Source organism: Anopheles merus, chromosome 2R (genome assembly GCF_017562075.2).
Source record: "Anopheles merus strain MAF chromosome 2R, AmerM5.1, whole genome shotgun sequence".
Lineage (NCBI taxonomy): Eukaryota > Metazoa > Arthropoda > Insecta > Diptera > Culicidae > Anopheles > Anopheles merus.
Window position 1 is genome coordinate 50,100,485 of NC_054082.1, and position 27,511 is coordinate 50,127,995.

The window sequence follows — 27,511 nt, forward strand, 5'->3', positions numbered from 1 at the left end:
TGTGAAAGACTCTCTTTCTCTGCTCACAACCCCGGGGGAGAGAAGGGTGTCAAATGGAAACACCTCCAACCCAACCGATCATTGCTATTTCTCTATTTGCTTCCTTTAAATCAGCGTAAATCATGTCCCCGGTGGGTTTGTTGTGAGCGGCGTTAAGAAATTTTGCTTCGGGTCGTGCAACCATCACCACCAACGATCGCTACGATCAAAGACCGTCGAGCGATAACGATCGTGTGCTGTGTTGCAGGGGCGGTTTATTTTCCCAACCTGGCAATTTCCCGGACGCCAGTGAGCTCCTCCTACTTTCCCGCTTCACTTACTGCTGTCGCATTGCTCACGCTTTTCAGCAACTAGCGAGTGATTGGTAAAGTGGCAGGGAAACGCTTGCAGCACACACGGTGCGTAATAATTTAAAAGGGCCAATGCAACACCCGGCAAGGGGTAATGCATACCCTAGCCTCAACGAAAGTTTCGCAAATGATGGTTATTTTCTGGTGGCGAATAAAAAATGGAAGTGTTGATTGAATCATTAGGAGTAAATAATAAACAGGAAATTTCTCCACCTGATAGTCAATTACTTACTTAAAGTCAATCGCCAAGATCATTATCTTTTTTGACCCGGTTCCGAGGTAGCGTTAGCAAATTTAATTAAATAGTAATGTGAAGTGAAGTGTTAGCTCTAACATACCAGATTAGAGAAGGAATGGTTTTTCAGGAAACCAACATTTTCACTGAAGCTATTTTGAAATATGCCAACTGCAAACTTCTAGCAACTGCATCATCAAATTATGATTTATTTTGCGTTAATCTATGAAGATAAAAGCAAAACAGTCTTCTCTACAAACAAGATATTTTTGTATTTTTTTTCTTTTTTTTCAAATTACATTTCGTACGTTCTCACGATCACGACATGGATCTGTTCTAGGTAGCAATTAATTATATTATAGCTTTAATTTCCTCTGGTAGATAATATAGAACCGTATTAGATGAACTCCACCCTTGCTAAATAATTGAAAGGGCGGTACCAAGCTGTCCATTATGCATCTGTATTTGCTCACGATTTCAACGCCATTCATTGTAATTGGAAATGTGCATCAAAATGACTGAGGCAGACATAGACCTTCCTTCGAGTCCTTAGTTTATAATCCTTGCGCACGGTGCACATGATACAGAGTAAAGGAGAATACGCACTGATGGACGATCTGAAAAGCCACTTTGCACAGGTTGGCTGGCTGTTGCCTGTAAGCTTACCAAACCTAACAACAGCTAGTCACATGTCACGGCTAAACTGCTTGTTCTGAATACGTTACCGGCGTATGTAGGAGGTGGATGCAAACTGTTCGCCAATGTCCATCCCATAAAACCAGCTGACCAGCATTGCTCCGTAATTAATGGCTGCCGTGGAAAATAAAGTTTTCTATCATTCAATCATAATTGCCTACGCTGCCCGGCCGCGGATTTGACGCAGTCCGATTGTAAATCAGATGCTGCGAAACATTCTCCGTGGAATGTTGGAACAAAACCGGCACCTTCAGCGGATAGTTGGACACGCTGAGGAGGTTAGCATATTTTATGATACACAGCACAGCTAAACGACTGAAGGGTGATGTTTTGGGGACGTTTTCGTTACGTATTGATAAAACTGGACAAACTGGTTAGAAGGGAATGTTTTGTGCGGTTTTGCTGCCTTTACTGGTTGATATACGTTTTTAGTGCTTGGGGCGATTTATTTTTATATTCAATTGCAAAAATGTATCTTTAAAGAACTTCAAGTATTGCACCAACCAATAGTGTTCAAAATAATAGCATTTTAAGTAAAATCACATACATTACTTATAACTTTATATATTTTTGTTAAATCAAGGTGACTTTTAGGTAAAATAATAATAAAAAAAATACTGCACTTAATCATCCAATCTCCTACATGACACATGCCGCTACAGGTGGGAAGTTCCAGATTGCATCAAGACACCGTATCGCCAAATACAACGACAAACAGGAAACCTTATTGATATTCTACCAGTCAATGAGACTACATTACTACACTTCGACACAATGGAAAAAATGGAACCCATCGGAAAACCCCAATTAACAAAGCACATCCTGCTAGAAGTGACAACACGTCACGAATATCTAATTATTAATCATTACTATTTGGACTATCCGCATATTGTGTCACACATATTAATTTTAATAATACTCCATGAACAATTTAATTTAATATCACATTATTGAGATTATTAGAACCTTTATTGTGAAGAATTCACCAAGCCATTATGGAAACTAAATAATCTGTCACTTACAATTATCATTTCGTTTACAGTAAGCAACAACAAAATGCTTACAAATTATTTGGTTATGCAGCAACAGAAAACAGAAGCTCCGTTCCTTTTTCACAGATGAAAAATTGTGACAATTAGTCAAATATCTCAGAACATTCCATCCTAGCGGTAACGACAGTATGGTATGCTGCACTTACGTATTTTCTACTCCTGTAGCCCCAGCTTCTTATTTATTTCTTCTCCCAACATCTGAAGCGTACCCCTACAAGCCCAACCAGTTATGTGTGAATCCTCTTCAGGAGTTGTTGTTGTGATTGCATTGATCGCTACTATCAGCGATCGTTGAAAGCAGGGATCGGTAGCCAAAAACCCACAGAGTTATTCATGCCATCGGTGCGTAACAAGCGGCAGAGACCGAAACCATCACGACAACCGATAGGAATATGCAGGGGGTAAATACAATGAAAACATTGGGAGAGAACACCAGTGCATGATTGATCCTCTGCTGTCAACCGGTTTAATTAGGTGGATTAAGTCGTTTACACAAGGGGTTCCAGCTTGAAAAGAGCGGAGGGTAGAAGTGTAAAGCAATCGACCATGTCAGAAATTTGTCACTCTCGTTCTCGATTTCCGTTTCTCGCCATGTTGTGTTACGGAAACGGCAGCTCAAGCTAGGTTCTGCAGACAAACAACCGGTTGTCATGGTGGTAACCGAACTACACCACTTGTAGCTTTTAGGACGTACAGGTCCGGGATGAAGGTTTTAAAATGGAAAGAAATACGCGCTGAAACACACGGGGAGTTGGCCAGTGACTGATATGGGAACTGTCTTACGTATTGATCACAGGAAAGGATAAAGTCCTTCTAAGCAGGAGATGATTTTCTTGTTCAAGGAGCTCCATATACATATATGTGTCGTTCTTGTTCGATAACTTGGCACAAAATACACTGTAAGGAGCGTCATAAGGAGAGTGAGCGGACTCAAAGAAACCACACGACAGGTGTTTTCCACTGCGGAGACAAACATCGAAGATGAAACCACGGAGGAACAGAGGTGAAAATGTCGTAAATAAAAAAAATGAAAAACTTCTCTTCAGGACTATTAATCCGATAACCATTCTTTAATGGGTGACATTAGGCTACTGTCCAGACATCGATAAATGAGTCAAGTCTACAGATAAAAATCAACAACTGTCAAAAAACGAGTTCAAACGTTTGCTCTTACGGTGGACTAACGGCATAATGCTTTAAATCTTTCTATGTACATAACAGTAAAATATCTTTACTTAACTATCTTTCCGAATCATCAAGTGCAGGCTTAAATGAGATCTTTCGCATACCAGGAGAAGCATGTGCCTTGATATTATTTTCTGGTTTACCACCATGCTCATGATAGTTGCCTCTTATTATTATTTCTTATTATTTATTTCATTGCCTTGTCTATATACATATATTGAGCCTAATTTGTTTCCCTCGCAGAAAAGCTTCCGAACCGCAATAGAATGTTCGTAACTAAAAATAAATAAATAAATCAAAACACTACCGGCGCTTCAAAATTCATATTAGGACTGTTTTGAATCAGGTTCACTGACAGATAAGCGACGCTAGCTATGAATTACTTGTATCTTATCTTAACTGTTTCTATAAACAGCTTCAAGAGAAAAGTCTAAGGTATGTGTTTAGTGGAGTTGTGTTTTTATTTTATGCAAACCGAAGGATACAAAGGTCGATTTGATTATCGGCAGACTGAATTTTGCAATGCGTACCTCGTCAAGTTACCCAATTTAGGAAAAAGATAAGAGAATTGGCGCAGTTTGAATAACGCGAAGAACCAAAATTCACTCATTTTAATAGAAAATTAGGTATGTAATGTAACAATAGTAATAGTAATTATTAAGTATATAAAAATTATGAGAATATAAGAATCCACCGATCGATATGTTGCGTCGAGTACAATGTTTCATAAAAATAACAAATACACAACATTTATTAAGCATACCGGACGGAAGTTCATTGACCCATGTAAGTGCACTAGACGTATTTTACATGACTATGCCGAACATAATTGACCCTGACCTACATCAACACACTGTAAACAGATGATTTTTAGAACTATTCCAACTGAGCGACCACTGTGCTAAGAACTCACTCGCGTGCTCCCCGCGAGCTAGCACTCACTTGCTCACCGCTCACTGACAGCCGCATCCCATACGCGCAAACACACACACATCAACACTTTTTCTTTCGCACACAGCTGAGCCAGCAGGACCGTGCCGTATAAAATAACACAAAATACCAAAAATAGATCGAACGGAATCGACATTTACCACTCGGTAACGGAACCATATAAAGCATTAAATACACTTCAACGGAATCAGGAAATGTGGCCGAAAAACGCATCAGGAAAGAAATATTCACCAGCCATCACGACCTTTCCCACGATGAATCAGCGAGCAGGTTGTCAGGGCATGATGGGTAAGTGAGGCACACATTCTTTTCCACACTTAACACCACACCAATGGCACAATTTATACAGAGGTAACACACGACACCAGCTAACGATTACGGTAAACGACACACGCACTGATAAGGAACGGTTTAGGGATAGCATTGAACTTGACCAGACATCGCATTCCGTCACATTCTCCCCGCAACTTACCTTTCGCAGCTGGAGCGCGTAAACCTTCGGTCGATTTCGGTAGGTCGCTGCGGTGAACGCGAGCAGTCCACCGCTCACCAAACAAATGTACCGCACGGTTGGATGTTGGTACCATTTGCGGGCACTAGAATTGTTACCGAAATTGCGCGACAACACTGTGAAAAATGGATTTGTTCTCGAGCAGCGAACGACACGATTTGTGTACATCGCCATTTTTTCGCGTTTTCTTCTCTCCTCTTGCGAAAAGTCAACGGGCGGATTGTTTACATTTTTTCTTCAACGTTGCTGTCAATCGTGCTAGTTGCGTTTATACTCCGTGTTTGGCGGAGCAATTCGAATTGAACGGTAAGTGGAACTCATTTGCCTCAACCTATGCTTGTGATGTAAAAAAAGGTTAAATTTGATAAATCATCAGAATAGAAGCTTCACGCGATCTTTGGTAATTTAACTTCATTTTTTCATCAATTGCGTCGTGGGCATGAGCTAGAAATAAGAAAAGAAAATAGCTTTCTTCGTCTTCCACGGGACCGTTTCTAAAACTAGGTTTAATAATAATAATGTAATACCATACCTACCTAATACATATTACTTCGTTTGCAACATCTATTGTTTAATGCCAATAAACGTCTTCCTCTCATGCTGGATGTTATTAAAAGTATTGGTGAGTGATTTTTTTTTCAAGAATGGCAAATAAATTACTCACAGATAACCCCATTGGTCGGCCCTCCAACGAAGTGTGATCGGTTCAGTAGCAGAGCCATAACACTTCCGCTGCCACTGATTTGCGTGAGTGTGAAGCGTTGCAAAGTATTTCAACTTCGCTAGGCAATCGCAAACCATACAAAGTAACACTTTCTACCGGTTACAAAACCAGCTTGTTCCAGATGCCCCACAGCTCTTCGGCCCAGTACGGACCACATGAAAAATGATCACCATTTGGCTGCTATTGACTTTATCAAAATTCAATAAATTAGGTTTTTCAACATTTCTTCCTGCTGCTCTTTGGCGAATGTCTTTGAAAGCATTGCTTTCCTACAAGAAACAAGCGACTGGCAGCGTGCTTAAAAATTGGAGCAAACCTTGCGCCTCAACACCTTGGGATTAAGCCAGTTTGCTTTATCCTTGACTGCAGCCAATAGCAAAGCATCAGATACGTATTAAGTATGCGACGCTTTCTCAGACGAATCGTCTGTATCGGTTTCTTGTTATAGTGGCTAAGTAATTAGTATTAATTGCTTGACGTTGTATCGGTTTATCATAATCGGCATAAGTAGTTAACTATTACTTAGCTTATCGTATTGGAAGCGAGTTTTACAACTCGCGTCATCTGCGTCGATGTGACAGAAAGTGGTCGGGAATGGCAAGTTTTCAAGAGCTCCAGGTGGAACGGTACCGTCGCCACATTAGGTGTACTCAGTACCGGTTAAAAACAAGGCACAGTGATCTAGCGATTTGTCGGTTATCTTTAAAGATGCAAATTCATCGACGATCGTAGAGCTTGCGTATAATAAATAATCGCATTCGTTTTGCATCATTAGAGCACCTCATGGATGGACGTTCTGCAGAGTCCTCTAAATATAATCTGCAAAATTGATGTGGCAAAATAAAGCGGATTATGACAGAGTAATGGGACACGAATCTGATGCACATGTTTTTTGTATCATCGGCAATAAGAACAGCAATCGCCCGCAAGTTATGATTTACGGTTCATGCCAGCAGCATCGATAACAAGAACGATGAACACCGTGAAAGTTAGCGATCAACACGATATTTCAAGTTCTATGATCATCGAACATCGTCATCGCAACAGGACGAGATAAATCTTTCATTGAACTCGAAAATGAGGTTATCTATGTGCAAAACACACCTACACGGTGCTGGTAGAAATAGAAACAAAGAAAATATCGCAGAGAACATGGTTTTTCGATTGTACTAATTGATTTCAGAGAGTATACTAATATTTCACACCCTGGGACACCGTGGAACAGCTTGTTTTGATTGTGCAAAAATGGGTCAGGAGAAAAATAAATGTATCCAATTTCTATTCATTTTTAAATCTATTGCTAGCATGATTGTCTCGAAAAACATTTACAAAAAGCATTAAAGAAAAGGTCATTGAATTGATTCGAACATGCTGATCGTATCATTTCATTGATGAATGCGTGTGACATCAATTAACTAGATTAACTAGAAAATTGCTGCACACCATCATCAGATCTGCACATCCTGTAAACAGTCCTTGAGCTGTTGGGTTAATTGATTAAAATGAACCAAAACAATTAATGACACATTTACAGCGTGCATACTGTTATCACCTGTCGTCGGCGCTTGGTCGGCGTATTACTATCCCTTAACAGTTTCGTAACGAATTGTTTCTAAAACACTCACGCACACGCTGAGCTATTTTAATCTCATCCAGCATAAATCACCGCTAATCTAAGGATTTTTTGTTTGTTGCATTCCATTATCAGCTGTTTGTCGGTAGTTTAATTGAAAGCGATCGCAAGCCTATATATGGGAGCTAATTTTACGCCCGCTCTGGGCGAGACTTTGAACTGGGGCACCCTTTTGCTAAATGCCTTAGTCACTGGAGACGTAAATATGGTATTGTTGCGAAAATATGTTTTACAAGTATTGCGTTACATTTCCTGTACAAGCCAGCTGTTAAAGCTGATGATTTGAAATTTCTGTTAAGAAATCATTAACCTTTCAATCCGTTCCTGGTTTCTGCCAATTTAAACTACTATGACGGATGTTGTCTGTGCCAAGTGCTTTCCGCAAACGCTCCTGATAACACCCACAGACGCACGCGTACCCACTTATCTCTTTCTCCCTTTCTCAATCACTCTCTCGCTTTCTCTCTTTTTTGTTTTTTCTACACCATTCTAATGTTCACCGTTTGCCAGTTTCTATGGTCACAGTGTTGCGCTTGTATGTATGCGAGATCGCGTGAAGGTAAGCAACAGTTCGTTAGTGGGTTACGCGAACGTCACCACAAGCTACCGGGAAGAGACGACGTCTGGCACGAACGCGTGATAAGCGGTAAACGTCATAGTGGCGCGAATTCCCCTCCCCCCCCACACCCTCATTTCTACTGCCTTTGGCCTGTTTGACCAATCGGTTCGAGTCTAAAATAGGCGTGTGATATTTCAATTTTTATATGTGTGTAATTATAACTTGAGAGTAGTAGTAACATTTCCCAAGAGGTAGATGACCAACCAACGCATCTACGCGTTTTGTTGTAGCTCTTAAATTTGCCACCATTTCTGCTGAGGGGATAAAAATGGCGGGAAAGGTGGATGTTGTTTTAAAGTGTTGATTGATTGTTTAGCTAATGTTATTTTTGTCGATTTCCCTCAATTTTCCTATTTTTGTCGAGTTCGATTTGTTAACAGCCAGTTCGTCGGTATCTCGGTTTTGGCTACTTCGCTACGTCTCCTTTTTCATCACTCACTTCCATGCCTGTTAAAGAGATCTTTACTTTACGTGCTTTTTTTTTCTTCACAACCTGCAAATGTACCGTGGGTTGCTATTTGGAATTGATTACTACAGGTAGTATTTCGCGATCTTGACCATTGGGGATCCGGACAAACCGGCATCAGTGGCAGGTGAAGGAGTAATGGACGGGGTAGTTTATGCGTTTATGTGTGTATGTGTGTATGTAAAATTCGCACGTATGTGTGCGGGTGTATAGTACCGGTTGGCAGCAGTGGTCTACGTGCCAAACAGCAGCTCTGCCATGGATTCCCTCCCGACGGTGGCTGTTTCCACGCGTTACCCTGTCGCTCTCCTCACCACACCCCCTTCTTTCTGGGTGGTTTCTACCGTCTTGTTATGATGCGAATCGAAAGCTTGCAGAAACGGCGAAAAAAGTCTCTCCCCGGCACTGTCAGCAAAACGGACAAAATGGCAAGATTATGCGCGCGCGTGAGCCAATTGGCGACACGTGATGAGGGAGTAGTGAAAAATCCCACCACATGACGTCATGGGTAGTTTTGGCAAGTTTTGCACGCAGCTTTTTATTAAAGAGTTGTGATGAGTTTGAGCAAACCGGAAGTACCGTTACGTGTATAATATATTGTGGAAAATTCCATTTTTTAGATGTTTTCAAATTTTCTACACGTTTGTGAAAATAATTACATTAAATGATTCATGTGTTCAGCACATGCAAATACGCAAAATGGCTTTGTAATATATTCAGATTTTCCGTTCTATACAGAGAGTTCTATCAGTTGAGCAAGTAGGTGGGTGTATGGTGTATGTAAATTATCTTTTTCTTTATTTGGTTTATAGCGGTCAAGTAGCAGGATCGATCTTGCAAAGCAACTTTCCGTTGGTGCGTTTTTTTATTTAATATTCGTTACTTTTGATTAAGGCGATTACGGAACATTTATTGAGTAATAGCAGTTCAACGCTATTCCGCCTGAGATGAAGCATACTTACCAGTAAATTTTATCTTATTATCACGAAAGTAAATTAATAGTCTGATGTAGTTGACGGCAACTTTGTTGCTTGCAAGTTGATTCTGTGCGCAATGGTTATATGCCAAAAGCGATAAACAATACTACATTTAAAGTTTCAGTTAATTAAAATACTCTAGAATAAACTATTCCTCAAAATTCAATCCATATTTTTAGGATGTCTTATAACAGATATTATGTTACTTACCGCTTTTAATTAATTTTAAATTTTCTTTCAATTTCAAACATTCAACTAATAAGCACAATATTTTCTACCAGATTCCGTATATTTTGTATAGTATTATCGGTCTTCGAATAGTTTTGTTTGTATGTTTTACAATATCAGCATAGTTTAGACTGAGTTTACTTATGTATAATTTGTTTCTGCATTTCACGTCTCATTTACGGTAAAGATAATTAGTTAGTTTACATGCCCCTTGACTTCGTGTAGTTTTACAAGCACATTAACTAGGTTTACAAGCTTTCTTCCTACTTTTTCTTGTAGCGCCTCGCATTTACAATATGATTCGTTGTTTTTGTGTGACTGTTTTTATTTTATTTTTATTTTTAGTTTGCATTCTTATTATGTACAAATACACAAGATTGTTTTCAAGTTATTTTCCATAGATTGTTTGGATTTGTTCGGCATGTAGCACATTTTGCTTCCATTTTCGAAACAATCTTCATCGCTCTTCCTAGCTTACAAAAAGCATATCTTTGTAGACTCTGGTCTAGTGTATGTCTTTTAAGTTCACGCTACGCTGAACGTTCCCTACTTTGTCTATACCGGGTTGGGAAATTACGTGATGTATGAATTGAACGATCTACGACACAGCAGATGGAAACCAAAGTTCCTTTACACGGGGACATTCCATTAGCCGCTTTGACTGTGGTTGTGTGATTAAACAAGTAATGATCTCGTATCATCAAAACCATACAGTAGTGAACTCTAAAGTCACAATTTATAGAAGCAAAAATAGTAACATTGTAATAAAGAGATTAGTACGGTGAAGCAAGAACAGATGCATATTTTTTTATTCTGTTTGCTAAGTGCTGCAAAGTGCTAAGCCGCGTCTCATTCTCTTTCTACAAAATATTATATGGCACTCTGTTAATGGATACTGTTAGGCATTGACTTACACTTGTACTGCATTTATTTCAGCGTAGTTTCTTTTTAATGAAATCTCAAATCATGATAGAGTCTTTTGGTAACCCTTTTGAAATCACACAACAAACAAAGGGTAAACAAACGCAACCAAAATGTGCGTCAAAAGAACATTATCTACCGATTAGATTAATATATTGCTGTGATTGGGCTGTGATGATGTGTTAAGCATTATATCGAGCGACGTTAATTGTTGTAGAAGTCGAAAAAACATCTTTCACTACGAATGCTACAAATTAAAAATAAAGCCCGTGATTTATATAATTATTAAAGGATTAACGTTACTAAATAAGTTATTAATGACTAGAAGAATTTATTATAATGCATAAAAAGAGATGAACGAATACGACTTCGTAGTAGGAGCGGAAGCATTGTCGAAAAATAAAACAAATACGGAGATGAAACTAGAACACAACATGTACATGACTGTTTCTGTTGGCAGCTGGTGGATGCGATACCCTTGCAAAGACTTTGATAATAAATATTATGGCTGGATTTTATAAATTACTTCCATACAAACGTTCGTTTATCGACCAAGCAATATTGTAAAATTGAACGTTCACCGATAGAGTAACTGTTCCTTTCAGTTCCTATTTTTTATACTGCTGAGTTTAAGGCTTGCAGAAGTGTCGGATTCATTGTTGCTTCCTGAAAGTTCGTGTATTATTGTCTATCATTTGCTGAGTGTGGAAACGAGGTCAAGCTTTAAGAATCGTTTGCATCCTACCATTAGCACTACTAGGACTATTTGGTATAACTTGTTTTCGGTGTCGTGTTCTACTCGTTCGTTAATGGGCTGATTTGAGTAGATTTTAGACACTAAATCGTGCTCGTTCGACTCGTCAAAACTAATATCTGCGCCATGGGAAAATCGTTTAAATTTTCGTCTAGTTGCTGATCTCAGCTGTCGGTAAGTGTGTATCAAAAGTTGTATGTGTGCGTCTATAGGTTGTCCCTTTTCGTCGCTTAGCCCTCTAATTAGTGTTGTTCGATTTCTGAACTCCTGAGTAAGATCTCGCACAAGATGCTGATTTTGCTGAGTATTGCTACGTCTACGGTGTTGGATGTCAGTACAAAGTTACAGTCCTCTTTAGAACGTTATTTGGAAATATTCTTTAAGTTATACTTTTGCCTTAGCATCTTAATCTGCTGCAAGTTCAAAAGGATAGCCATTTTTGGAGTAAGGCTATCGTCTAGAATCAGATTCATTCGGTTGCGCTGTTCTTTTGAATGAACTGAAATACACTTCTTCCGAGAGCATTATACGCATGGAAGTTCTGCTATAGATCTGAATATACACAATACGCTTACCACCGAACAAGCAAATACAGCATAGATTCTAATAAGTGCTTTGATTTATTTAGAATTTCCTGCTTGCATGAACATTTACATCGTGGACATAAACAAAATTGAAGCCATTAGGCTAAGGACTATCGCTTACTTAAAGCGAGTGAGTTGACTGGCAGATGAGTTTGAAATACTATTACATCATACTTATTCGCTAACTATGTACACGCAGTAACAGCAGAACAAAATATTTGCACAATTTCCGTAGGGACACTGGATTGAAGGACATTGGATCATATTTTTTCCTTTGGTCAACCAATTGTTTAATGTATGTTTATCGTGTAACCTACAGTTATGAACGTCATGGAAACCCTTTTACCAAGGGCGCTGGAAGTTATTATAGCCAAAAGCTGTAAGTGATCATAGTCTCTTGTGTGTGTGTGTTTTTTTTTTCGAGTGTGATGAGAATTAGCGGCGTTGCAACGAAAAGATTGTGTAAAGTAATGAAAACAACAGTGACACTGTAAACAAAAAGTAAAGCATTGGACATTGGGCAGGTTCTTCGGTGGCTTAAAACATTCTGCAAAGCATACGCAAAGCAGGGTAAGAAACAACATGAATCAGCTTTGGCAGTATTATCTAAACGACACCGCCAACAATAGGAAAATTAAAAAAATCAGTCTCTACCGTTCCTTAGTGGTTTGTCACCGCGTTTGAATGAGATTTCTCTTCCTCCTCTTCACTAATCATTGCTGCCAATTCGTTCAATGTGTTCATATCACCAATTTTTGTTTGTTAGCGCAAACCTGTTCCTTTTCCTCGGTGACAAATCATTGCCCAGCTCCCAATTTGCACTGTGATGTGGTTTTAATTTGGGACTAGTTCAAGTTTTTTTTTTGTTTTGTTTACGTGCCTATTGGTTTGCAGTATACCTCCAAGTCTCCGATCATAGATAGAGCAAATGCACAGTGACACCGTACAGAGCGAGAGGGCTTAGACTAAGGAAGTTACAACAGGACATTGCTTTGTAGCGGCTGCGTTGCTCGGATACCGAGCTGGTGGGGAGCAAATCATGCCAGGAAGAAGCAGTAGGAGATCCTGGAACTGAAAAAGAAACAGCGGAATAGAGAAGAACAGGAAGGTTTCGAATTAACGCGCGACGCTCATATCCCACGCACAGACGAACAACGGCTACGATAGGTACGATATTACAATACATACACGCACACACACGTACACCTAAGTTGATGAAAAGAAGGAAAACAATAGCACACACACCACGATCAAAATGCACAGCCACTGGTTATGATGTTTCTGGTGATGAGACATGCGACAATTCATGATGCTACTTTCAAAAAGACGCAAGACAATACGACAAACAAAACATGCACAAATCACACAATCTTTTCAACCACCTTAGGGATCATCTTCAGTCACTTGATCTTTGCTCTACGATGCTCCCACATGCTGCTGGTAGGTTGACGTGCGCGAAGAGGAGTGTGTATTGCGAGCTCGTCCCGTTTGGATCAACGCTTTACCAACTTGACGAGAGTTTAGGCATGCTGCTGTTGCTGAAAACAAACATTACTTCAAAGATTACATACACACAGACAAGGAAAACTAATACAGAAAACAGTAGGTTAGAAATAGACATTTCGATGATGAAAAAAAAAACTCATGCAAAACAATTATGCAGGACATGCTGGAATTAGATTTGCCCAACGAATGACATATTTCAAGATAGAGAACTTGGGGTACCCTAAACTCATTCCAAACACACATCCAACAACTAGACGACAACTGGTAGTTATGGTCAATATTCCTTTGTCGAGACATCTATCGTGCAGTTGATAAAATAAAAGATGATTCGAACTAACCATAAAATATTGAATCCTCTGGAAATTGAGTCTATTGGTCTGTTTGTTTGTATTATGAATTCTTGTTGATCGACGCAAGATCAGGTTAGATGCATGCATGGTGCAAGTTGCAGGTCACAAACGCGAACTTTTACGGACTGATGAGAAACAGGGACATGAGCGGTGTGATTTTTACGTTTCTTAGGATTGTCAAACTTTGGGTAATAAAAAAATAACGCAAGGCAAACGCTCTTATATCTATGATCGCAAGACGGAAAATGAAGATAGTGGGAGCAAAGACAAAAGAAGAAGAAAATACGCATTCCGATTTCGCCTCCAGCCGAGGATTATTTCAGCAAGACCGTTCGAGTCAAGACTGGCATCTCAGAAGATACTGTACTAATTCCAGCACACATGTGCCATTCCATAACAATGGCCGCTTTAGCGGAATGCTTCAGAAGAAGTGTGAAATGTAGTTGAATTTTGCCAAAGTAGTGTCTGTTGGAGTAGTGTTTGATTTGTGTTACTAGTTTGCTGGCTAAAAGTATGATGCTTTCGAGTTTGGTAATCGAACCGCCACGTTTTGTAAGTACCATTCGGGGACATGCATATCGGAGACATGGTACTGATTTCAGTGTTGTTTTTTCCTAATTGCCAACGCTACTACCACCTCCCTAAATCACCCACATGAAGTGATTTTGTTAATATTCTAATGATTTAGATTTTGTTGTGCTTTGTTTGTTTTCGGAGCGAAAGTGTTCTTCGCCCGGCACGCAAATGGTACGATCGGTACGAGTAACTAATGCAAGACACTAATTTGTACGGCCAAAAGAAAGTACTCAAAACTCCATATCATCTAAATCTTCCTCATCCACAAAGTTGATTGCATGACCAGGAACAGTAAGCATACCTTCGTCGAGGTCGTCCAGCTCATCCACGAGCTCGGCGGACGCTTGTAACGTGTCGTCCATATCGAGCTCGGAGTCGTCGGATTGTTGCGACGTGTCCAGCAGATCGTTGCTCACCGTCGTTGGCCCGGTCGTCGGTCGCGCTGTCACCAAGGGAAACGGTGTTGTGGGCCGCACTGTCCGCGCGATCATCAGCGAGGCGGGTTTTGGATGGCTCAACTTGCTCGTTAATATACTCGCCCCCACCAACTTGATCTTGGCCGGACTGGGTTTGGCCGAATTGCCACCGGTACCATTCCGCTTACCGTTTGCCATTTGCTGCTGCTGATTTTGGGACTGCTGGTTAGGTTTCTTGGGCTTTCGAGAGGGACCACCGCCTGTTAGTCCGGTGTTACCACCGGACGGGGGCTGTGTACCATTGCGCGGTCCTCCCGGTAGCTTCTTGGTGGGTTTCGGCTTCCGGGCATTTGGTGTTGCTGTGAGTTGGGCGGACGGCTGACCCGGACGGACGGGTCCACCGTTGCTAATACTTGCTATTAGACTATTTGCACTGCTACTGTTGCTAATACTACTACTGCTGCTGCTGCTGCTGATGCTGCTGCTGCTGCTACTACTGCTACTGCCGGTGATGTTGTTAAGACTGGCTGACTGGTTGGTGCCTGCGCTACTGCTACCTACAGAACTATTGCTACCGCTAGGACTGATACTGCCGCTATCACTACTAATACTACTATTGCCCCGGGATTGTCCCTGGTTGGGGCCTGCCTTCTTCTTACCACTATTTGTACCACCTACGCCCGCGCCTGGTGCACCCGGTCGAAAGCAGTGCTCTCCCGGCACCTCATCTTCCCGACATTTCCGCCGCTTTTTCTTCTTCTTCTGTCGTGGCCCCTCCTTCTCGTCTTTGCCGGCAGTGTTCTGCTGGCCATTCTTCTTACCACCGCCGCCACCACCACCACCACCACCTGTCGATGTAGCGGCTGCCATACCCTTCACAGGGCCGCCCTGTGCCCCACACACCGGTCTAGGACGCATTTCCTTAGCCGTCAGCTCCACCAACGGTTGGCCCGTTTCGCACAGGTGGTTGAGACCGTGGCGTACGTGGTCGGCACCGAAGAGCCGCGAGATCAGCTGCTCGACTCGATCGTGGGCTACCGTTAGGGTGAGCGCCTTTGTGTAGGTGGCCAGCTTGCCGAGTGTTCGGTTCACCGGGATCTGAATTTTGCGCGGTTGGCCCGTTTTGTTCAGCGCGAGGTAAAGTGTCCGTCGCGCGTTCGAGTGTTGCGTAGAGGAATAGGTGTTGTAGTGATGCTGTTCCATCTGCTCGTTGAAGATACAATCGTCGGTAAATTCCTTCTGTAATGAAAATGGAAAAGAAAAAGGAAATAGTTGCGTTAGATAGAACAGTTGGCGTCTAAAGCTCAATCCAGTGCAAAGTGTGGCGTCAGTCTCGCACGTCTGTTTAGCATCGTAATTAGCTGCATCCGAAAATTGCAGTCCACTTTGTTGTGGCTGCATGCCTTTTAAGTGCACAAGATAATCGAGTTAACGCCATCGACTTAATGTCTTAATATGGGCCACTGTGCTGCCGGGCTCTAGCATTGCGGTGCAGTTGACACCGTTTTAATCATTTGCATCATTTCGCGTAGACACGAATTAATTAGAATACATAATTGCTTGTGCGGCAATGGACTGCGATTGGTGAAGGGGGTTGATCGTTTGCACAGGAATGGAAGGCATATGTCGCCAGTAGGATGCACGAGTGTAGCCGTTAAATGATATTCTTCCGGGATGTTTACTGTCGGTGAAATTCAATCTGCCCCATTTGGTCATGTGGCGATCTCGTGGAAGGAATATATAAGATGAGACGAGAGAGTGTGATATGACAAGTGCATGTGCGCATGAGAAGGTTTGTTACGAACGTTTGTTCGTTTGCACTTTGAAAACCTTTGACTTCCCTCTTGGCGTCTGCTTGTCCCATTCTACGGAACCGACCTTCCAAGAACGCGATGGCACGCTGCTTCGTTTCAAACCAACATGCACTGTAAGTGTTGCACGCGTTCCGAGGGCTATCAATGGATTTAAGTCGATTTCCCTATCAGACTGTTCCTAGATACGGCGATAGGTTTAAATTGTCCCGGACGTGCAAGCAACCGTCGCGGATGATAGAATGAAATGGGAACACCGAGAAGAAGAAAGCGAATGGGAAGGAAACCACAAAAAGTACAAATCATCATCTCAATATCCCGTAGCGCATAGGTGTCGGAAGGATCATAGTTTGTGTCCTTCCTTGGTGTGGGATTGAGAGAAAGAGAAGACACACACTCAGGCGAATACTTTGTCGCAGTACTCGAATAGGGACATGGGACCGCCTGAAAACCAATAAAATTTGAATGTTTATTGGACAGGTTGATAAAGGGGTTAGAGCTAACACGCAAAGGGAGATCGAAGTTAACGAGGCGATCAAAGGAAAGTATTATTAACAATCAATATTGGGACATCGATGTCGTTAACGCCACAAAAGGTCGTCACGGGTCCCGAGGACGGATCGTTGCGTATCGCTTCTTTGTCCTTTCTTTTAACGCTATTCCTGCACCGTCTTAGTTCCTTCAAGACAGTGTCAAAGCAAGAGCTTAGAGTTAGGGTCCTCACATTAAGGATTTGTTTTGAAGTTTCTAATCCTGTAGTTTGAGTTTGTGGTGTGAAAATGTCGATTCTTCTCAAGCCTCAAGATCACGATAAAATTGCTCACAAATCGCATGTTATCGAATCTATTCATCCCGCCGAGTAGCATTATCATGTGTCATGATCTTAGATCGGTACCAGATCTTTCGAAATAGTTTTCACACTTTTAAGGACACTTCGACCATCATCCTGTTTTGTTGGAGGTAATAGTGATGTCTTATTGAACCGCAATTAATATTATTCCAACCTATAGTAAACAGTGCAACGCCGACGTTGTTGCTGTTGATCATGCAGTTCTTTAACAGTAGATCACGAATATGTAGCAGATTATTGAATTTAATTTGATTGCGGTTCAAGATAACCAGTTAGATGAAGATAAGACTTGAAGCGTACTAACAAAACATCAATCTATCATGGCGCAGTATTGCTACTCAGCTCTATCATGCCCGGTAGCGCCATCCATACCAAAGGTCAACGTCACCGACTCAGCCCGTCCACCTGATACCGTGTCGGTGGTCTCGGCGTCAGTGCAGTTTACAACGCTCGTCTTCTGTGCTTCTACTTGCGGTCATTGGTTTCCATTTTCACTTTCAACGGAAGCTGCTACTGTTGCCACGATGGCGGGAGCTAGGCAAATAAGTTAGTTAGTTAGTTCGTAAGGCAATTAGCTTGTCCATACATCATTGTACACCTTTGTGCGGACTGTGAGATCCGCCGTCGTACAGAGCCGAGCGCACTCATTGCGACGAGTTTTATTGCTTAATTTAATTGCGCTTGTTTTATTTGACATCACCGTACGGTCGCGGTAGCAAGAGGCAGACATGCAAGCGGTTATGGGCTACAAATTGGTTCTTCTACTGTTGTTCCTTGGACTACCAAGCAAACTTGCGTAAACGAATGCATCAGTAGTAATCTAGAATGCATTCTCGACTATCCACCAGCTGTTTGATTGATGAACGCCAGTCGCTTGAGGTAGCCCAGCCGGACCAGTTCCTTGGACTCGGCTAAAAACCACTGTCGAGAGGGCGGTGTGTATCGTGCCGGACTCAATCAGGCGTGAAATAATCGAGACGGCAACACATACTAACGAGAACGGCTGGATAGATGGTGGGTCGGATTGACAGATGGTATCGGGTCTGTCAAATGGTCGTATTCTTTTCCCTTTTTCTTTATGACCACCCAGTCTTTGCAGACCACTGGCCAATGGAAAGGGTTGGTGTTAAAGCTTGCCACCGTGTTCCGCTGATGGAACCATTCACAACACATGCCTGTTGTGGGACGGTTAGAAGAATCCACAACCACCGTACGAAAAGCGTTCTCCTTTACGGAGCAGCATAATGAAGACATAAGCTTGACCGTACCATCCTCGCTAGTTGGGGATGGGAATAAATTACACTCATTTATGATTATTTATTGCGATGCTTTTTCTCGCAGCTAAGTGGCTTAACTACTTTGCGGCTAGAACGGTCAAAAGCGCACAAGCTTTAGAGGCCTAACAGGATGGACAGGGAAGTTTGTTTTGCGGTGAGTATGGTGCAATTGATGCATCAAGGGAAGACCCTATCGCTTCGTGCAATGCAAAATGCCGTTTCAAGATGGAAAGTAGCATTGTATTGTTTTATTACTATGATGCAAACTATTATCGGTCGATCAACCAGTTACGACCACATACCGAGAAGAGCAAAATAGCACAATAAATAATCGAATGACACGGGTTCTGATGATTGTTTTGTTCTGATTTCTGCACTTTGTGTCCAAATGTATTCGAGAAATCAGTGCATCATTTTGTTTCAGCACTGATCTTTTTTTCTTTTATGCTCTGTTTGATCTCTTTATAATGAAAGTTTTGTTTGTTCCTTTTTCTATGCTTCTTTCGGAACCATTCCTATCAGGTCACCCGGAATATTAACACGAAGCTACATATCCTTTCCACACCTTTCTGTTACAAGCTAAACAGCTTAAAAATAGGGACTTCCGCTTACGCAACTTTCGATGAGAAAAAAATACAATGAGGCAGCTCAATCGAACCGCGTCGTTGATAAAAAGAAAATGAAAATCTGTCTTGTAACTGCGACATCGTACCTCAATCAAGATGCATAGAATTGGTTGCCCTTTTTAAAATTTTGCTTTGCTGTTTTTTCGCGAACAGCGTGATTAAGATATGTTTCATTTTTTTGTTCGTAATTTCGAAGACTTTCTGTGATCATTGGGTCTGCTTGCGAAAGGATTGCTGGTTGGGGAAATAAACATTGAAATATTGATATGAAATAAATCTTCTGTTGCTTGCTTCTTGTCCGTTTCATCTTTTGTCTTTGGAGAAAGTATAAAACGACCATCTGAATTGATCAATTTTGGAACGGAATTGGGGTTTTATTATGCTGTTCTCTCTTGATTATATCTTCATTAATAAACGAGTTATAAATCTTAAAGCCCTTCAAGGACAAATGCAATTCGATATTTATGAAGAAATACAAAAAAAAAAACTAAAGATTTTACTATCGGTATGCTTCGAGATGCACTTCGCTGATTTCACTCACACCAGATTGGACCTACCTTTTACGAGCCCATGGATTTGAAGAAACTTGATAATTCCTAAGATAGGAAGGACAAGGTTCACAGGTACTCGGCTAGCTTATCAGCTGCAGTGCGTGAAGCTGACCAATCAATTAGCCACGCTTATGCAATGTTGTGTTATGCGAATGGGAAGATATCGAATACTAGGGCTTGATATTCCAGCTATCACATAAGAGACTTGCTAGGTTTAAGGGCTACAGTTGAACAGACGACAGTGAGTGAAAGTGAATGGGATCAAGCTGAATGGTAGTTTTGTTATGACGCTTACGATTAGGTCAAAATGTTCAAATTTCTGTGTTTTAATCCGCTTTGAATACATTATCACGCTACATAGGAGTGGTATGAAATGAGGAGGTAAATTTTCAATCGTAGGACACTTTTGGGAGACTGTAATCTTTGTGATCAAATTTAGTTAACTGTATAGGTAATTTTAAACATATTTTCAACAATTTATATCATAACCTTTATTTCATGTGATATTGAGGTTTTGATATCGGTATAGTTATACCATACATATTCTATAATATCATAGAAATTCATTCATGCTTATAGATAAAAACTACCAGTTTACTAAAAAACTGTCTAGTCATATGTCGAACATTTAGTTAGCTGGTATGCTTTAGATCCCCAGCCATATTTGAATAACAAATTTCATTTACGGTTAGCGAAACACAACACAAGAACTAACAAAAACCATGTAAATGGCCCGTGAAATGGTAACGATCTTTTGCAGTTTGTCCCGCTGATCGAAAACTGGTCAAACGGCTAGCGAAGCGACTCTAGATGCTAATTTACGTGCGTTGTTGACTTTTGTTTATAATAGCATTTCGGAAAAGGCTAGCGCTGTTTGTTGATAAAGAGCAAAAGTGGAACGTAAATAAAAGTGTCACTTCTCTAGTGTCTTGTTTATGAGTTGAGTTTTCCATAGATTAAGGGATTCAAGAATCCGGTTGAAGAAAAGCAAATTCTTATTGCAAAAACGTATCTTAAAAATGGACATCAACCAAACATGAAAAAATGGCTACCGTAAACTATTGCCACACATTTTTAACCCGATGAAATGCTGCACAGATTTCCAACCTTTGAAAGTACTACAGATCAGTGACGTTTCTAATTGATGGCATACCATTAACGAAGATCGGTGCCGGGTCAAACGTCCCGCGATGATAGGAACTAATTCATTTGCAAAAACCCGTACTTAGTACAACCTGTCATGTTCTGTGCGAGTCCGCAAATACAGTGTGCAGCGAACATTGTTGCACAGAGACTCTTGCTTCATAGATACTGTGCTTGCATAACTTCATACACATTACGCACCGGAGTCTATATGCCAGTGTCAAGCATCGAATAGCGAAAATAGCGAAAACCAACCCTATGATTGGCTGAAATTTGTTGATTCTTTAAATATCATTATTCAAATACATTATTTTATGATTATGTTGTAGTTGGGATTTTCTATTACAAAAACCTCTAGGTTTCATACTCATCGAACATCATACTATGTCACCATCACAGACAATAGTAAAGTGCACCTCAAGTTCCACAAAACGTGAGCTGACATACCTGACGCATTATTGCCGTAAATATGAAACCATTCGTAGATGGGGGTAGTGCACCGGTCGATGAGTAAGTGTTGTCGCACATTCAAACGACATCCTAGACACACTTTTTTAGCCAAAAATAGTGAGTGCGGTTGACGAACGGAGGAAATACCGTGTAAATAGATTATTTTAGGAATATACCAATCGATTTTTGTTTGTTGGTGTGCGATATTTGCGTTTGATTGTAATTGTTATAATGTGTAAGTAAAACGTTTTTGGCAGTTTTGAAAAGTTGATAATGCATGGTGTTTTGTCAATTATATTTCGTGTTTCGTTTTATTTCTGGCTTCAACGAACCTAGAATCTACTTAATGTTGGTCAAATGTGCTTTGTAAAAGCATTTTAACTAGATTTGAAATGAAATCTACCCAACATAACGAACCTTAACTGATGCCTCTTGAAATAATTTACACCCCAAAGGTCACTTTAAATTTTACAACGCAAACGTAAAACCGCACATTCGTACTAATGGTATAGGAGTCCTCGGCAAGCATCCCGGGTCAACGACCGACACGAGCCGGCGTGCGTAGAAGATTGCGTATGCAAAATCCGTTGGACCATTCTCCACTGCCGGTGCGTATGTCGCCCGTGTTTGTTGTTTCCTTCCCCCTTTTCTCCACGCACGTTTTCTTTTACGACCTATAATACTTCGGGTATTTGGCGGCTCGCGAGTCGCGAAGCCGCACGATGGAGATGCAAAGTGAAAACTCAAATCCTCCACCGGTCATAAAGCTGCGAAGTGAAATCATAAATCCTGCTGCCTCGGTCCGGCAATATATTGGAAGTATCGTTGCGTGATTGGAAAGGTCAAGAATGTGAAGGGGCCTTGTTTTGGAGCCCGGTAGATTTGGTTCAAAATGAGGTTTTATAAAAAATGATAAATAATAGTTGCAGTAACAATAAGATTTAAAATATATAATGGTGATATCCATGCTATCAGTGTATTTACTGTCATTGAAGGCGTATTGCTCCTTTTCCTATATGATTGCAACAAATAAACAACTCAAGATGTCCTTCAGCTATGTATTTATTTATGTAGAATACTTCCCTTCGGAAGTGACAGCCTAAAGACGCAACCACTAAATCACTACACACTTCAGCTATACAATTCCTTCAATACGATCGAACGTGTGCGCTTGGAAGTATCGTATCTGAATCAAACGGTCGAATTGACAGTTTGTTTAGATTCGAACCACCACCGAGCAGCGGGAATAGAACGGACAGATGTTTGTTTATATCATTCCTCTGTCTTGTAGTTTGTCTTTGTTGCCACATCTTGCACATATGACAAAACATACACGGCTACCTACGCGATCATGCTTTCTCTGTGGCCATTAGCGATCGGTAGCGCCAATTTTATTGCATGTTTGGTGCGATGACCAGGTCATCGTTAAGTGCTGCCTGTGTATTCTCCCTATCTTTTGCTGTGGAAGATTTGCGTCTCTTTGAACAGCACAGGTGGCGAGAGGGAATGATCTGACGGGAGTGGGTTTAAAAATACATTCATTCTCAGAAGCCTCGAGCTGTTCGAGTGTCGCGTACGGAAAGAATTATGCGGCGACGCGCGTGTCGGTGTTTGCGTACTAACTTGCAGGCAGAAACAAAAAAAAACGCCCACAACAATGCAGAAAGAAAAAGCAAACAAATGACAGATCAAATGTGATGTGGCCTCATGCAAATGCGGAAAAACAGCAGCGACCAATGGGTAGGCGGACAGGAAACGGACCGCGGGCACAAATTCAAGTTCAATGTCTGGTTCGCGTGCATGCGATAGAAGTAGCGTGGCCGCAGCGTGTAGCCATCGTGGGCTGCTGGCTATCTGGGTTGGTCTCTGATCAAAGCGGGTAGTGTGACATATGTAACCTCTTTGAAGAAAGTACCACCAGAAAGTACCGACATTTTTCTCTCGCTTCATCGTCCACGCCGGGTAAGAGGAGAACCTCCTTGCGCAAGCAACATTTCCTGTTGCGAGTGAAAGACTGCTTACGCAACGGCACGCATGTTTATATTGCGCGTGACTGAATTGTTCGACTGTCGGCTCGTTTCGGCCATAGCGGATAGACGGGCGGAGAGGTTCGGGTTGGAATTTGCACAAAAATTTGCTCACACCGTTCGAGAAAACACGCAGTGCGCAGATTTTCATGGGCCAGGAAAATCGAAGATTATTGAACAACTGCTTGTGCGAATTTGCCGACCCACTGCGTATTAGCACGCGCGAAAGGTCAACGATCGCACAAAGTGTGTGGACCGTGGAATTCGGGGTAAATTGCTATTTTTCTAAACACGGAGCAGCCAAATTATGGTAACCGTGGTTGGTGAGGAGGAAATACAAACATTCACTAAGCCGCCGGTATGTTTACACGATGTACTCTAATTGAATGGCAAATTAAACGTGTATGGTGAAGAGGGATTAATTAGGTGAACTTATTTAAAGTGGAATCAGATATTCTACGCGTTATTTTAGAAGCCTCTAGGCAGGATTGTGAAACTAGGCTTTCCATGCTTTCCAACAGCATGATAACAATCAGTATATTTCTTCCCTGTATTAAGTCATCACACCAAACGGTTAGAACGTCACTGTAAGATAGCATACCAGAAGCATTCCAGTAGTGTATCAAACCGGTGGCATCTTTTTCTGGGATGAATCGAAATGAGAACGAATAAAAAGAAACAAAACTGTTTAAAAACTTTGATATAATTTATGACTTCTGCTGGAACACGTTGCATGCGATACTTCCCAGGCCACGCGAAGCGGAGAAAGGTTCCGCGCACTGCTCCGCCAGAATTTGTTCCACACTAACGCTCGGCATGGGTTCCGGGAGGACATCGGCTGTTAATTATGCTAGGCGTTTCGTTTAGACGTTGTTTTTTTTCTTCGTTTTCTACATATTATGATAGGATACATTTTTTTCTCATTCTCTTGACTCAATAGAAAGAATGCAACTGAGCATTGGAAACGGAATGGTTCACCCATTTCCCCGCACCACCCCGTCGTTTGCTTCAGCAGCGACAAATCTTTATCAAATCATTTGCATCCCGCGGAAGGCTTTATCCAATGCCAGCCCGAATGGGTTTTTGAGGTTAACCGAGGCCAATGAAAATGGACGGGGTCGCGAAGGGCACACTGCCGTAAAAAAAACGAAGCCTGCGGAATGATTTATCGATTCTGGCTTCTCCGGGTGCCAGTGTTTGAGCTGGGCCCGTTGTACCAATGCACCCCAATTCGATGGGCCACCGATGGCGCCATGTACCACACGACGTTCAGGACGTTACAAATGAAGAGAATAAAATGAAATTGAATTTTAATGATGCTTAAAAACTTTAGTGACTTCTGGTACGGCACACAGCGGAAGGGAGGACGCATAGCACAACTAACAATCTTCCATAGCACGCTTCCCATAGCGTATCGAATTCGATCAACTTCATCAAACCTAGGCTAATGAAATGTTGTTATTGCTCGGGTGCTAAATTAGGTGATGATTTTAGCTACGATTGGGTCGTTTGTCGCTGCAAAATTGAAAAATCGTTCTTTTTTTTAACCAAGGGGAAGGCGGAAAAATAAACATATTCAATAGTCTTGAACATGAAAAAACACACACATACTCTCGTTGACGGTGCGTTGCATTAGGTTTGGAAATTAATTAAAGACTCCCAGAAAAATACCAGATAGTGATGCGTTAATGTGCCTGACAAGTTAAACACAAAAACCTCTTATAGCGCCATTCGTTTTCAAAACGAAGAAAACGAAGCTTACGCGAGAAGGCTATAACTTAGGAGAGTAGCAACAACGGCGGACAACAACATCAACAAAAAGACAACGTGCCGGAACTGAATGGAACGATTGTATTTGCGGTACATACGCATAAGACTTCGCGCACTACTACTACAACCACCACCGATGCACTTGAAGCGCATCATTAAAACTGGATTAAAATAGGATTACACGTATTTAAACCCAAATAAATCCATCAACATACAGCAGACGAGCGTGCGATAGGGGCCACGTGAAGTGTACCCTACCGAAATGCAACCCTCACCCTAAGCCACTGCTTGCCTCTGGGAGTCAACAAAACATGCTACATGCACACACCCAAACCGTAACACAACAAGATTCACCCGGCGAGCCTTTGCGCCCTAACGGGCGCTATGAAATGGAGGGGCGCTCAACAAAATTAACATATCAACTTTTCCACTTTTCGATTCACGAGTGGCTTTTCCCGGTCCGTTGTGCGATGCATTGCTGTATAGCCGTGGGTCACGGCACTCGATCCCTTCAGCATTTCAATTACGCGCAGTGTTGGGCGAACAATTCCATTCAAATACGGACAGCGATACGGCTTGCGGTTGCGGCCTGCCACAGGCGCGGAAAGCAATGTCAAACACATGTTTGAATTGTTTAGATCTGTGGCTGCTCCTTAAAAGTACTCGTTTCCCCATTCGGTGCATTGAGTGAATTTCGATGGTGATGCTGCGAGCTGTGGAAATATTTCGGGCTGATCGCACCTCGTCCTAGACAGCCTTTATTTTTTTTTTGTTGTAAATTTTTGACCTATAGAACAACAAACAAATCCTATGTGCGTTGCTCTAGGGGCTGATCAACACATTTTACTCTTCAGAAAATGTGGTTAGGAAATGTGTAAAAATCGCTCCCGGAATAAGCTGTACGGCGATAAACTACAAACAAACAAACTACAGCATTGTAACCGTTCTAGTGGGATAAAAACGAAACGATGTGTTGTTGACGTCTTGTCCTATCGGCACATTTTGTAATGAGAAAAAGAGAGTCTTTGGGCAAGATGAAACCCAAGAAGAACAATACAAGAGTTTAGATTTACGGGGCTATAAAACACCCCCAAAAACCGAGTGTGAGCAATCTAAACGGAAATCAAAATTCACTTCTCGGTCTAATTTATCAAACTACAATCCCCGTCGTATCATCACAATACATAAAAAAGAATCTACACAAGGTGGCATTCGCACTTTCTTCAACATAAAGCATGAACTTGATACCTTCCCCAGCGAGTTGAGCGTGCGTGTGCGGTCACGTATCGTGTTGCGGATTTGGGAATCTTGGCCGCAGGTCAGACCCGGACGAAAAGCAAACGGTGTGATAAATGATTGAGCGATTGTGGTGGACAGACGTGGTGCGTGAACCATACACTTTTGTCATGACGGCGGCCCAGTTGAGACATCAGTCTGTCAGGATGTGTTAAAGTGGCCATTCGATTGTTTGAAATTAATTGGGCTGTCGGTGAGTCTGTCCAACTTCGCGGTGGTTCGTTTTGCGTGACAGATAGACACCGCCAAGATTTACACACTACACGCACAGACAGTGGAAACGTCTTCATTTGGATTGGAATAAAGGCTCATGCGGAAGAGCGAAGGCTGAAATACTTGCTTCTACGTCATCTACCATCAAACATTAAACAAAGGCCTCGTCACAAACCTGCGTGTCACGTGCATGTCTAGACGAAATCTGTCTTCGGTTCCTGGAACATAACGGGAGCAAAATTCACTACTGCATTCTAAGATGCATCATTTTGCATCTTCCCGCAAGCAGCTAGCCAGCTTCTCACCACTTAATTAAGGGAAGATTAATGTGCTTCTTCAGGATGGATCACCGTGTCACGTTTGCAGCACACGCGCAAAGCACGTCCATAGCTAAAATGTAGATCTTTGGCATTTTGACGCCTTTATCCATCGCACCTCCAGCACAGCGTTTGGGGGTTGATTTGATCAAACGGCATGATTAATTGATGCAGATTTGTGCAGGCAGCTCTTGAGCGCCGTCTAACGCATTCGTCTTCTGCACAAAGCCTTCTCACAAAGCCTTCATAAAGGATTTTCAAGTCCAAGTTCAAATTGGTCAGTGCTGACAAGAATATCACGGCCAGGTTCAGACGATTCGCTTTGGTGACAAATTCTTCCCGTGTCGCTTTCAATCGTGTTCGATCGCTATTCGAAGAAGAAAATGGTGTGTCACAGCATGCATTCCAAAAATTAATTTAGCAGCTGTCCCAAAACTGAGCGCAAT

At 41.7% G+C, this 27,511-nt stretch overlaps 2 protein-coding genes across 13 annotated transcripts in view; both read right to left on the reverse strand.

The window, feature by feature from the left end:
• The window catches only part of LOC121590731 (calcium uptake protein 3, mitochondrial), a 44,986-nt gene extending 39,794 nt beyond the window's left edge, over positions 1 to 5,192 (reverse strand). For 4 of the 5 annotated variants that reach the window (XM_041910654.1, XM_041910657.1, XM_041910658.1 and 1 more), the window contains exon 1: positions 4,942 to 5,192. In XM_041910654.1, coding sequence (XP_041766588.1) covers positions 4,942 to 5,154 — 213 coding nt within the window. In that variant the 5' untranslated portion in view covers positions 5,155 to 5,192. The remainder of the gene's footprint in view (positions 1 to 4,941) is intronic. The other variant, XM_041910656.1, reaches the window with a different exon arrangement.
• A 4,486-nt stretch (positions 5,193 to 9,678) lies between these two features.
• Positions 9,679 to 27,511, reverse strand: part of LOC121590729 — a 57,292-nt gene continuing 39,459 nt past the window's right edge. For 5 of the 8 annotated variants that reach the window (XM_041910645.1, XM_041910649.1, XM_041910648.1 and 2 more), the window contains exons 5-6: positions 14,620 to 15,973; positions 9,679 to 12,957 (exon numbers count right to left, since the gene is read on the reverse strand). In XM_041910645.1, coding sequence (XP_041766579.1) covers positions 12,800 to 12,957; positions 14,620 to 15,973 — 1,512 coding nt within the window. In that variant the 3' untranslated portion in view covers positions 9,679 to 12,799. Of the gene's footprint in view, positions 15,974 to 27,511 lie in introns of all 8 variants that reach the window. The other 3 variants (XM_041910651.1, XM_041910650.1, XM_041910652.1) reach the window with 3 other exon arrangements.